At 39.1% G+C, this 13,183-nt stretch overlaps 1 protein-coding gene across 1 annotated transcript in view; it reads left to right on the top strand.

The window, feature by feature from the left end:
* Positions 1-13,183, top strand: part of CCDC175 (coiled-coil domain containing 175) — a 63,833-nt gene that overhangs the window by 30,869 nt on the left and 19,781 nt on the right. Inside the window, exons 9-14 of the mRNA XM_017533907.2 lie at positions 51-187; positions 1,937-2,047; positions 3,540-3,611; positions 4,932-5,067; positions 5,587-5,718; positions 11,811-11,949. Coding sequence (XP_017389396.1) covers positions 51-187; positions 1,937-2,047; positions 3,540-3,611; positions 4,932-5,067; positions 5,587-5,718; positions 11,811-11,949 — 727 coding nt within the window. The remainder of the gene's footprint in view (positions 1-50; positions 188-1,936; positions 2,048-3,539; positions 3,612-4,931; positions 5,068-5,586; positions 5,719-11,810; positions 11,950-13,183) is intronic.

The raw sequence follows: 13,183 nt of genomic DNA, 5'->3' as shown, positions 1-13,183 counted from the left end.
GAGGAGCAGTGAAGCAAGTCCTCTCATTCAACTCCTTTGTTTTTCTCTAGTTGGCTGAAATACTACATGCTGCTCGTATGAATTACAAAGACCTACGACAGAAAATGAAAACTCTTACCAGACAATATAAGATTGTTTTAAATGAAGAAGAAAAAGCTTTTTTGCAGAAACGAAAGATCCATGATGAGTATGTCTTTACCCACCATCCACATGTGATTCAACATGCCATTGTTAGGGGATGCTTTTCTTGCTATCAAAGTGGTGGCTCTCCTCTTAAACTTACCCTAGTTTTAAAATCTATTGACAAAAATGAAAATGTTTGCTATCATTTGCTGAGTTCTGTCTCAGCTCAGGCTGCCATAACAAAATACCATAGACTGGCTGGCTTAAGCAACAGAAATTGATTTTCTCACAGTTCTGGAGGCCGGAAGTCTGAGGTCACAGTACCAGCTTGGTCAAGTTCTGACTGAGGGCCCTTTTCTAGCTTATAGCCAGCCAGCTGCTTTCTCTCTGAGTCTTCACGTGGTGGATAGAGAGAACATGCTGTCTGGTGTCTTTCTTTTATAAGGTCCCACCCTCGTGACCTCATCCAAACCTAATCACTTCCCCAAAGCCCCCATCTTTATAGTATGCTTGAACATTATCATGACACTAAGCCCCTACAATGTTCCTTTCTGCCATTCTAAGGCACTTTAAATTTTAATTTTTTCTGATGAAAAAAGCAATGCGTGTACCTGATTTTTAAATTCAAATATAGAAATATATAAATTAGGGAGTAAAAATTACCCAAATCTCTCCATTTCTTCATCATGTTATGGGGTTAGGGTTTCAACACATAAACTCTGTAGGTAGAGAGGGGGAGACACAGTTCAGTCCACAGCAGTTTGAAAGAGTCACTGAGATAAAATACTTTCTGTTACAGGGAGGTTCCTATCAATATCTGGGCATTTGAACAAGACTAAAAACTTCTCTGAGCCTTATTATTTTCTCTTACAAGTTGAGACAGAAAAATAACTACTTGAAACCCTATCTCTACTAAAAATATAAAAAATTAGCCAAGCTTGGTGGCCCGCACTTGTAGTCCCAGCTATTTGGGAGGCTGAGGCAAGAGAATCTCTTAAACCTGGGAAGTGGAGATTGCAGTGAGCCGGAAGTCGAGATCATGCCCTCCAGCCTGGGTGACAAGAGCCAGACTCCATCTCAAAAAAAAAAAAAAAAAATTTAGCCTTATCCGTCCACACACTGAGAGGAACACTTTACATCTTATTAAATTCATTCATCCATTGAGCTAGGTATTGTAATCCTCATTTTATAGCTGGTGGAAACTGAGGCTTATTGACAGGTGAAGCTACTTGTTGGCTGTTATTATTAGATCACACCCTAATTAAGAGGTAGAGCCAGTATGCAAAGTTAGTCTCACTGACTCCACCTTTCACAGAAGAACATGACAGAATTGATAAGCAGGTTAGGAGAGACACACACAGTCAGAGAGATGGAGCACTATACAACTGTTCTTGTTGTTTTGTGGTTACCATTGTGGTGAATGTTCTTTCAGTGGTTTGGGAATTTTCATAAGTTTTATGAAAATCCTATGTGTAGACCAGGAGCAGTGGCTCATGCCTGCAATCCAGCATTTTGGGAAGCTGACTTAAACGGGTCACCTAAGACCAGGAGTTTGAGACCAGCCTGGGCAACATAGGGAAACCCCATCTTTACAAAAGCACAAAAATTAGCTGGGAAAAAAATTTTTTAAAGAAAATTCTATGCATAAATTTAGATGTAGCTACCACTAACAAAAAGACTTTGTTTTTAGTTTTAATAATTAGTGAATAGCTCATGATCTGAACTTTCAAAACTGTTTTTGAAATTCTTATTTGTGTTTGCATATTTGATTACGTCAGCCTTCAACAAATGATAACTCTGTTTTTCATGATAGAAATCAGAAACAACTGACATTTATTGCTCAGAAAGAATACTTTCTATCACAAAGGAGAGTAGACATAAAAAATATGGAAGAAGGACTCATCACACTCCAGGAACTTCATCGGTATATTTATTGCCTTCGAAATTTTTGATCTTTACTTTCTCGGCATTTATTTTTTAATAAATGATAGCAATAAATCTGTGTCAATTTCTAACATAGTACAGAAATTGAAGTTTATAACTAGCTCTCTCTGTTTCACAGTCTGGGAGTGATTCTCATGGAATTTTTCATTGAAAGGATAGGTTCTGAATTTTATGGGAGCTCCTGGGCCCCAGGAATGGACCAGTTGGGGTGCAGTGACAAGAATGTTCCTTAACATTATCACCTCACTGAGTCCCAGTGATGTCCATTCTGCATTCTAAGTCATTTTAATTTTTAATTTTTCTGATTAGAAAATAATACCATACATGATTTTAAAATTGAAATATAAACTGTATAACTTAGAGAGTAAAAGTTACCCTAATCTCTAAATTTTCCCATAGAAATAATCACTGTTAACAGTTTACTATATATGCTTCCAAATATATATTTATATGTATGTATCCAAAAATTGGATTATATTCTATAACTGAATTTGTTCCACTTAAAATTATTCCTGTGAGGATGATAAAACAAATAAGGTAAAATGGTAGCAGTTGGAAAAGTTGGTGAAAGATATATGGAATTCTTTGTACTATTTTTTATGCTTACCTGTTGAGTTTGAAACTATTTCCATATATATAGAACTATTTCTATATATATAGAAATATATATATATATATTCTTTTTATGTTTCTAGTTTATTTATCAGTGTGTCCTATTCTAAGTTTCATTTATGAATATTTCTTTTAAAAGATGTAAAGCAGCATTTTACTTATGTGGCTTTCAATTTATTTATGTTGGGGAGGCAATTAATAGGGAAAAGGCGGGGCAAGGGATAAAAATAAAGGCTTCTGTTACCTGTGTTGGAATCTTCACATTTCCATCCATCCTAGCACAAGAAAATCCTCTATCCTTAGTTGCTACATTTCTTCAGTTCAAGAAACTATATTGGCTTTATGAATTACATATTATATCAAACCAGAGCTCAGTCTGGGGTCCGGAGTTCCTCAACAATATGTCAACCTTACTTTCTTATTTCTTTTCTTCATGTCCTCTGTATACAGCAAGCCTACAGTAGGTTGTAACAGAGGCCTGAGGTGCTGTTCCTTCTCTCTCTGTATTTGCATATGATGACACCCTTTCCTTGGTAAGATTGCATCTCCATTCTGACAACCCACATTCCTCCCTCTGAGAAACATTAACCTTCAGTTACCCTTCATCAATTGCCTCTCCAGAAATCTCTTCTCTATCCTTGGCTATCCACCAACCCTTGCAGAATCAGTTTGCAGTAACACAGAATTGGAATTGTCTTTCTACCGCTCTGCCACTAAAATCTTTAGTTGTTTCACAAGACTTGCTTTATCTCCCAATTAGACATAGCCTTACTGAGCATACAAATTATACTTATAAAGAATCTATTGTGTATTCCAACAGCTCCCACAAATGCAAAATCCAATATGTTTTTTCTTTTTAGAGCAACAAAAACAGTATATCAGCAACAAATCAAAATCCTGAGTGCTAACCTGGAAAGAGAAAGTCAGAGATGGTAAAAAAAAAAAAAAAAAAAAAAGTTTGTGTTTTGTGTTATCAGCAGTATATGTATCTTAATGAACAGTGCACAGTAGTTGTTACGAGAACCCAAGGAAATGATTTTCCTAAATTAAATTGTGTAAATTCTCTCAGATCTAGATATATTGGTTAATTCAATTTTTTTTTGACATTGAACAGAACCAGCGTTTTCCATTTAAATCAAGTAGAGTCACCAAAGAGTAAAATTGCTAATATTTGTGCAATGCCTTTTGCTCATCCAGGCCTCTTTGTGAACCAGTAGTGGTTAGAGAGGAAAGTGGTGTGAAGGTTACAGGCTCTGCAGATAGGCTGCTTTGGTTGTTGTCCTTATTAGCTCTGTGACCAAGGCTAAGTTATTTAATAACTTCTCTTTGCTCCCATCCCTATAAAGTGGGGAAGGATAACAGTACCTACCTTATAAAGAAGCTGTGAATGTAAATGAGGTGATACATGTAAAATACTATATTTAGATGAGTGCACCTAAAAAGCTCTTGCTTATACTTAGCTGTATTTTATTATTGTTGTTATTATTTGATACAGTCTTGCTCTGTTGCCCAAGATGGAGTACAGTGGCACCATCTTGGCACATTGCAACCTCTGTCTCCCAGGTTCAAGCGATTCTTGTGCTTCAGCCTCCAGAGTGGCTGGGACTGCATCCACCACCATGCCCAGTTATTTTTTGTATTTTTAGTAGAGATGGGATTTTGCTATGTTGGCCAGGCTGGTCTAGAACTCCTGGCCTCAAGTGATCTGCCTGCCTTAGCCTCCCAAAGTGCTGGGATTACAGGTGTGAACCACCATGCCCGGCCAGTGTTATTATTGAATGTGCAATTAAATACTCAAATTGCACATTTTTACCATTCTTCATATATGTAGCTTTTTCATGTTGTGGTGGAGAAAAACTTAAGAACCCAGAAGTTTGAAATCTATTAGCAGCACATCAGGTAATTTAGGTAATTCTATTACTATTTCTGTCTGGGCCTCTTTTTCCACCTGCCCCAAGCCTTCCTCGTTTCTGTTCCTTAACCTGAAGGAGGCAAGATGCCAAGTGTGGTTTGTTCACTGTTCTATTGGACGTGCAGATGTAACTTCTTACCCTGAAGCAACTTACAGAGACAGAATTGAAACAGTGAATGTTTTGTCTTACCTTTTCTAGGCAATGTGTGTAGCCTGCAACACTAATAGCACAAACAATATTGTGTAGTCATAGTATGACTTGTTTTGCTTTGAATTTCCTCATGTTTTTAGTAAACCACCATGTCAATTTAATGGTAATTCTTTTTGTTCTAATCTCTAGTGTTATAACTCAGTGGCAAATAGCTTGCTTGAGAAAACAGCATGCACGCTGGACAGCCAAGGCAAACGCTGAAATAGAAGCTATTATGGAAAAAATTCAGAATGCAGAAGCTAGACGAATTGAATTACTTACTGAGGTAAGGGAACCCAAGGAATTTAGAATTAGTCCCCTACATTGCATATCAGCAATTCTCATTCAATATTTAATTACATCCTATCTTATTAAAAAGTATTTTCCTTTCTGCCGAGTTCATGTTTAGAGTGAATTATTTAATTTTCTTAGGAAGTGTATTCATTTGCTGTATATTAACTAGAGAGAATTAGCAAATAAAGTAGATATGCTTTTGAAGCATGTAACTAGAAACTTACTTAAGGTTAGTCTTTAGGTGAATTACCTCTAAAAATATGAGCCCAGACATCATTTTTTAAGCTTTTATGTTTACCCTCTGCTCACTCACTGTCCTCTACCCTCCCCACTCCTTGTGTCATATTTATAAAAATATCATTTGGTGAATAACTTAATTTCTGGAGGGAAACTGTTTCTCTCAGTGGTTGCTGAGAAATTATATAAACTGAAATCAGAAGCAGTCCTCATGCAAAGAGATATTAATTTCCTGGCTATTTGAAATGACAAATTCTCATTTTTCTCTAATTAGACCAGTTTCAGAGAAAAGGAGATCAATGAATTTGTGGCACAGATTGACAAACTTACAATAGAATTAAAAGAAGATGAGAAAGAGTTTATTAACAAAGAAAAAATGTTAATGAAAGAGATAAGCAAGTATGAGGTAAATTTTATTTTACATCTAAGAATACTTTTGGATGACTACATGAGGGGGAAGGGGAATACTATTTCATGCTATTCTAATCAGTTAAATGCAAAATAAATATTCTAGTATGAAAAAGGTTACAGTTTCATTCTGGACCTTTCTTCTTTTCCTGAAGAGGAAGCAAAATAAGAAATATGTTTTCAGCAAAATAATAATAATCACACTTCAGATTATGTAGAACTACTGGCAATGGCCTCAGAGACAGTTGGAGCTGAACAGGAAGCCATTTGGAGCTGGCTTGACAATAGCTGGGGCAAGGGAGACTAGTAAAGTCAGTCTCAGATGTGCTCCCTAAAAAGAGGATATCATGCTGCCTTGGGAACTGCCAAAAGCCAGCTTGAGATAGAACAGGGCATGGGTGCTGGGGGAGGTAGACAGAAAAGGCACTGAAAGTACCCAGAAGTGCCAGGTCTGCAGATCTGCAGACACACACACACACACACACACACACACACCCCTTTTCAAGGTGACACACACACACACACACACACCTTTTCAAGGTCACACATACACACACACACACACACACACACACACACACACGCACCTTTTCAAGGTGATATTACCCTGGAGGCAGCCATTAACAGAGCAGCTGAGCATAGGGATGGTGGTAGAAGCCTTCCTGAACTGGATTAGGTTTGGAAAGAAAGAAGAGGTCTTGGCTACACCAAAGAGGGGTTTTATTTGAAGGAAACAGTCTCATACTGCGAGACGAAAATAGGGAGCTCTGAAATGTCCTAGTTTAGAATCTTACCTGATCCAAGCTGTCTTCCCCAACCTCATCCCATCCTGCCACATCCTGCAGAAACCCTCTGCAGATGACTGGCCCAAGGACAGCTAATCCTTTCTATTAATATTAGTAACCAAAAGAAAGTAGACACTTTTTTTCATACAAAAATACTAGGAGAGAAACAAGTGAAAACAGGAATAAAACTTTCCAACAAATGAAGAACACTCAGAAAAAATGGTGGCACAGAACAAATAAAAACTATAATCAGGCCAGGCTCGGTAGCTGACACCTATAATCCCAGCATTTTGGGAGGCCAAGGCAGGTGAATCACAAGGTCAACAGTTCAAGACCAGCCTGGCCAAGATGATGAAACCCCATCTCTACTACAAAAAAAAATTAGCTGGGCATGACCAAGATGATGAAACCCCATCTCTACTACAAAAAAATTAGCTGGGCATGGTGGCACATGCCAATCCCAACTATTCAGGAGGCTGAGGCAAAGAATTTCTTGAACCCAGGAGGTGAAGGTTGCAGTGCGCTGAGATCCTGCCACTGCACTCCAGCCTAGGTGGCAGAGCAAGACTCTGTCTCAAAAAAAAAAAAAGAAAAACTATGATAAAATATTCTTCCGTGAATTTAAAAAAATAGTTTAATGGCAGTACAAAGGAAAATTATCAGTATGGAAATGTAGGAACTTAGGTAACAGATGTCAGAAGGTGATGGCCAGAAAACAGTAAGAGCTAAAACAGAAACTAGCACAACTCAGGGAACAAAGGAAAGAAAGCATGACACAAGTAACTACAATGTTAGTAGAAACTGTGCAGGGGAGAGAAGTTGGGGTGGAAAGCATTAGTCTAGGTGCCTGGCATTCTTCTAAATGCTGAAAAACATGCAAAAACTCTGCACTTATGGAGCTTACTATCTAGCGATGGGGGAATGAAAATAAATGAGATAAACAAGTAGAACATGTCATATATTGGATGGTGATAAATGGTACAGAGAAAAATCAGGTAGGGAAGTGGGACAGGGAGAGTGCACGTGATATGGTCTGTGTGCTGTTGTAAATAGGGTAGTCAGAGAAGGAATACTGAATATGAGCAAGTGTGCCCTGCAGATGTCTTCAGGAGATGGCTCCAGGCAGAGGGCATGCCAGGCAGGAAGGGCCTGAGGCAGGACCCTCCTATCTAAGGAATCACAAAGGGGTGGGGTTGCTGAATAAGAGCTGGGGAGTGCCAGGGTAGTGGGGAGTCATCTTCAGGAAGCAGATGCTGAGACGGAATTAGGAGTGTAAAGCCATATTAGGGAGAAGTATCTGTGAAAAGATTGGGCAGGGAAAGCGGTCTGGCCATTATGTAGCCTGACAAACTCTCTCTGGGGAACTCAGGAGCAAGGACTGCCTGTTTGAAGAGGACTGCCTTGGGCAGAAATGACTGCATCCTTGCACCACCTCTTTGCTTAGTCACTGATTGGGGACTGCCCCAAAGGAGCATGATATTGGCTAGATAGCTGAGCTGACCCTGAAGGAGCCAGCTATTGGAGGTGTCAGCTAAACACATTCCTCACAATGGTGTGTGGTGAGTCCACCCTCAAGAGGAGATCCAAGTGGAGCATCTGCACATCCTTATAGCCTATCATAAGTGTTTTGTCCTTTGCTCTGTCTGAGCTAGAAAGCCATTGGAGGGTTCCGAGTGGAGGCTGAAATAATCTGAGTTTCCTTTAAATATGATCACTCTAGCTTCTATGTTGAGTAGAATTTAGGAAAGAAAAGCGTGGGCACAGAAGAACAATTAGGGAGCTATAGCAATAACCCAAGTGAGAAATGAAGGTAGCTTGAACCAAAATGGTAACTGAAGAGGTGTTAAGACGTGGTCAGCATCTCAGATATTTTTGATAATTTTACCATCATACGTACTGGTAAAACAATGAGGTCCATCCCTTTGAGTCATGAACAGGATAAGGAGTAAGGATCCTATTTAACTTTTTACTCAAGTTTATACAGTGCAATTAGGCAAGATACGTAAAATAGAAGCATAAAACTTGGCAGATGAAATAATTGGTAGATTGCAAAACTCAAGAAAATCAACTGCAAACCCACTGCAGACAGGCCTCCAGCCTGCGCTCAGCTTCCCAGGCCATGTGCTCACTGCAGGGTTTTGTCCACCCACACCTAATTCACACAAACGCATGGGCCAATGGCAGCCTGTGCACCATTATTATATAGCAATAACCCAATTTCCCCTTGATAATCACCGTCAGTAACCTCAGGCACATTGTAATCCCATTTCGGCCTTTGATTCAGTGGCATGAGGAGCCCAAAATTGGAAGGAAGCAACTTCAGATTCTGGTTTATGAAACTGTTGTTGTGCCCCTGGTGGGACCATTTTTCTCCCCAGTAGTATCTCTAAATCAACAGAACCCAAAGTCACAGGGAGGAAAAGCAAAATCATTAGGTTTAATAGTGAGAAGTCCCACTGCCATTTGGGTCCCTGGCCCATAAATTCTAAGGAAAACAGCCCTGAATATTAATAAGATTAGTAACTGGTTCATAATATAAGCATCCCAATGTTGGGATGTGTTGTCTACAAGGCAGTGCTGTGACTGGCTTTTCCATGGACCTGGCTCTGATACCAGGCCCTCCATTGTAATTCTTCTCTCAGGATGATTTTGCTCATCATCCTGATACATCATGGACAAGCCCATGTGAAGGACCATTCACTTTTCTGGGTCCGACAGCTCTGTATCTGGCAGAATTTGATCAGACAAGCAGAGCTGCCAGGAAAGGGGTTTATTCCAGGACTTGACCTTCTGTAACTGTGGTATCTAGTTGCACAGTCTGGTGAGGCTGTCAGCTTTACATCTGGTGCTGAGGCCTGAAGTCAGCTGGGCAGGTACTTGGTATGGAAAGACCAACAGGAAGTGAATGGAAGCAAGGACAAACTGGAATTCACAGGATGAGCGAGTGTAGACTGGAATCTACGTTGGTACCTCTTTTCCAAGGCTTCAACTTCAGGGAGATGGGGGACCTGAAGCATAAACTCAAGCCTGTCACCACTGACCTAAATGTGTCTGTGGCTTAGGAATCAGACACTGAGAAAGGATCTGGAGGATCTGAAGACTGTGCACCTGACTGGCTGCCCCACTCCAACAATGTGAGCCCGCAGACAAAGCAACAACTTGCTACACTGAACCTGTTAACCCACCGTCTCTTTTGGAGCATGAAACAAGAGCATGGCTTCTCATCAGGGCAGCCCTGGCAGCCTGAGCTGTGTACAGGCAATGGGAATGAATTAATGCATGCACATACAAACTTTTATTCACAGGCTATTCTTTTTTAAAAAACGCCATCTCTACTAAAAAAAATACAAAAAATTAGCTGGGCATGGTGGTGCACGCCTGCAGTTCAAGCTAGTTGAGAGGCTGAGGCAGGAATTCAGGAGGCAGAGGTTGCAGTGAGCTGAAATCGTGCCATTGCATGCCAGCTTGGCACCTGGTGACAGAGTGAGACTCTGTCTTGAAAAAATAAAAACAAAAACAAAAAAACACAATATGGATAATACAGGATTGTATTTCTTAAATCAACCTTTCCTAAATGTTGCCGTCTGGAGAAATGTACTCCTGCTTCTGCATTATATTTTTGAATTATGGTTTTTTTCTATGCATTTTAGCTTCTGTGTATTTATTCATAAGGATGCTAATGGCAATTTGGGAAGGGACATATCAGCCAGCATGTCAGTGTATTAGTTAAGGTGCAAGAGAACTACTCTGTCAAAGATATACCAAAACACAGTGAACATAAGCAAGATGTGAAAAGGGTTAACAATCTTTTTATCGGGAAACTGGCCTTGAGTTAACTTTCTGGCTCCTTCCCCTAATAGCTTGATGAAGGTAGAGTATCAGCTATATTATCAAGCAGCATTACTTGTATAACAAAAAGTCCTGATTCGTATACTGAATCTTGACTGGAAAAATAACTCATGGGAAATTGTGGCATTGGGCTGGATTTGATGGCTCTCTTAAGTGGGAAGAGAGACCTGGAAGGTATGTCCAAGATATATTAGTTCCTATATAAACATGGGGTTTCTAAGCCAGGGAAGCCATACCCCACCTGTGTGAGTCTCTCTCTCTCTTGCATCTAAAGTATCGCTTTGGTGGGTTTGAAAGAAACTAGCCACCGGTCTGCTGTGTTGTCCAGACACCTCCCAATGGGGAAGCATACCTGGCACTGGCCTGCTAAAATTTAGCATTTCCTTCCAATTATATGTGTATACAACTTGGACAAAAATGAAAACTAAAACTAAAAGTATTTTAAGAGTAAACTGGGTCAAGTGTAGCCTAATCAAATTTTGTGAGTCTGAACATCTAGTGGAGAAGATGCTCTAAAGTGATCATTACAGCAAGAGAGATGTTTGTTTCTCTTTCCCAGTCCAGGCCATCAGGAAGGGATCCAGGGCTGACAGAGTGGCTCTGCCATCCTCAGCACGAATCTAACATCTGTGTGTCAAGTAGTGGCCTCCATTCTCATTCTCCTCTGGCCAGGGGAGGGAGGAAAGGACCAAAGGAGCACACAGCTGTTCCTGTTACAGGAGCAGAGCCCAGAAGTGGCACACATGACTTCTGTTCACAAACTCCTTGGTCATACTCACCTGCAAGGGAAGCCCAGAAACCACACTCTAGCCAGAAGCCATGGGTTCAGCTGAAATTCAGGAGCCCTAATATTGAAGGAGAAGAGAACAAATATTAAGTGTCAGCTGGCAGTCTCTGTCTTAGTCACCGTTTAAAATCGATCCTGATTTGCTAAGAAGGGTCCAATTATTATTCCATGTGAAACTAAATAAAACTTGAGTTTGAATAAGTAAGCAGACATCTTCACGTTTTTGCTTTGGGCACTTTTTACCCATTTATTTTATCATTATATCCAATTACTTCTATCCTCTCCGCATTTCTCACATCCAACATGTGTTAGAAGTGTATTCTGTTTATCTGCCTCTTTTTGGTAAAATATTATCAAAGGAAATTTTCTCAGATATGTTTTTGGGCTGTATATATGATAATTTTCATAGAGATATAGCAGAAGAGATATAAAGCAGAAAGGATCTTAAGAGAACCAATTAAATCTAATCTCCTTACTTTGTAGATTGTCAGAGTGTCAGTGAGTCAGGAAACAAATATTTATTAAAAGATTAGTATATGCCATATATCTTTCTATGTACCTCGGGATAGGAGACCAAGACAGGTGAAACTCAAAAAACATATTCTACTTTAAATTGTTGTGTGAATTATCCAAAATTATATTTCTCAATTGATTTTATTTTCTTTAAAGGAAATATTTGTTAAGGAAATACAAATGACCAAAGAAAAGGAAGAGGAATTAGTTGAATGTCTTCCACAACTTCAGGTGGCAGAAGAAGAGTATAGAGCGAAAAAAAGAAAGTTAGCAGAGCTCAGTAATATTGCTACAGGTACGTATGAAGCATTTAGTGATTAAACCCAGTCTCAGGTAAGGATTTCACTGTCATCTTCTAACACAAGGCAGATCATCAATTGCAAGCCAATGGTGAAATTCACCAAACTTTTCCCATTGTCTTTAGGCATCTATTCTCTAGTTTTTGCTTCACCTACTAATTTCTCCTCCACACTACAATATTACTGTTGCTATTGTCAAAATTTTTCTTTTCTCTTTTAAGAACTATTTAAGACTTAGTTGTTTATTATTTTCTTTCTCTCCATACTTCGTAAAGGTAGAACTGACTTATTTATTTTCTACCATGTGAAAAATTTTTTCTATTTCTTACCATGAATTTGCAAATTATATCTCTTTTCCCGCTATGATTGTAACCATTTATTGAGTAGGTACTCCTCAGATTTTTTTCACTAATTTCCTACTAAGGTAGAGGTAGGTAAGAGCTTGTCTCAGTTCTGGGGGTTAGTAGAGAATGTGAAGTATGTCTGAAAGTATGCATATTTTGAATTATATCACATAGTATAATCATGCATATTAAACATAAAAATAATTATTTTATCCACAAAAAATTGAATGTGATCATTCAACCCTGTGCTGAGGGTCCAAAGTTTATATATCCAAAATCTTCTTGAAAGAAAGAAAGAAGGAAAGAAAGGAAGAAAGAAAAAAAAGAACAAACAGATAGGGTCTCACTGTTGCCCAGGCTGATTTCAAACTCCTGGGCTTAGGAGATCCTTCTACCTTGGCCTCCCAAAGTGCTGTGCCTGGCCCAGAATCATCTTTTTGAGTTTTGAGTCTTGTATTGCATTTGGGGAGTAGAGGGATCATTATCTAAGGAGTCTGCCCAGGACTTTTAAGCAGGAACAACTTCCAGAATTTGTATCTTCTAGTTGACGAAAGAAGATATGTGGGAATCAGAAGGCCAGGACCAAAAGTTACAGAAATAACTAGAATGGGAACAAAAATTGTCAACTGGTTAGCAAAGGTGAATATTTAAAATTGCCTGTGTCAAAATGGGACATTCATAGGGAATCCCAATATGTTCAAATGTAAAATAAATATTCAAAAGCGAATAGTGATTATTGCCAAGGAGGGTGGATTTTTTAAAATGTAAGAATGTTATAATAATAATACATGGGTAATTGGTCTGGTTCCCACTCCTCAGTTGATTTTCCACTTTTTTGTCAGGTTTTCTTGGCCTCCTACCACTTTTACCCAGACAGACAATACAT

This window comes from Cebus imitator, unplaced genomic scaffold, assembly GCF_001604975.1.
Source record: "Cebus imitator isolate Cc_AM_T3 unplaced genomic scaffold, Cebus_imitator-1.0 Scaffold83, whole genome shotgun sequence".
In the NCBI taxonomy this organism is placed as follows: domain Eukaryota; kingdom Metazoa; phylum Chordata; class Mammalia; order Primates; family Cebidae; genus Cebus; species Cebus imitator.
The sequence above is the reverse complement of the archived record's forward strand: the minus strand, read 5'-3'. Positions and strand labels throughout refer to the sequence as shown.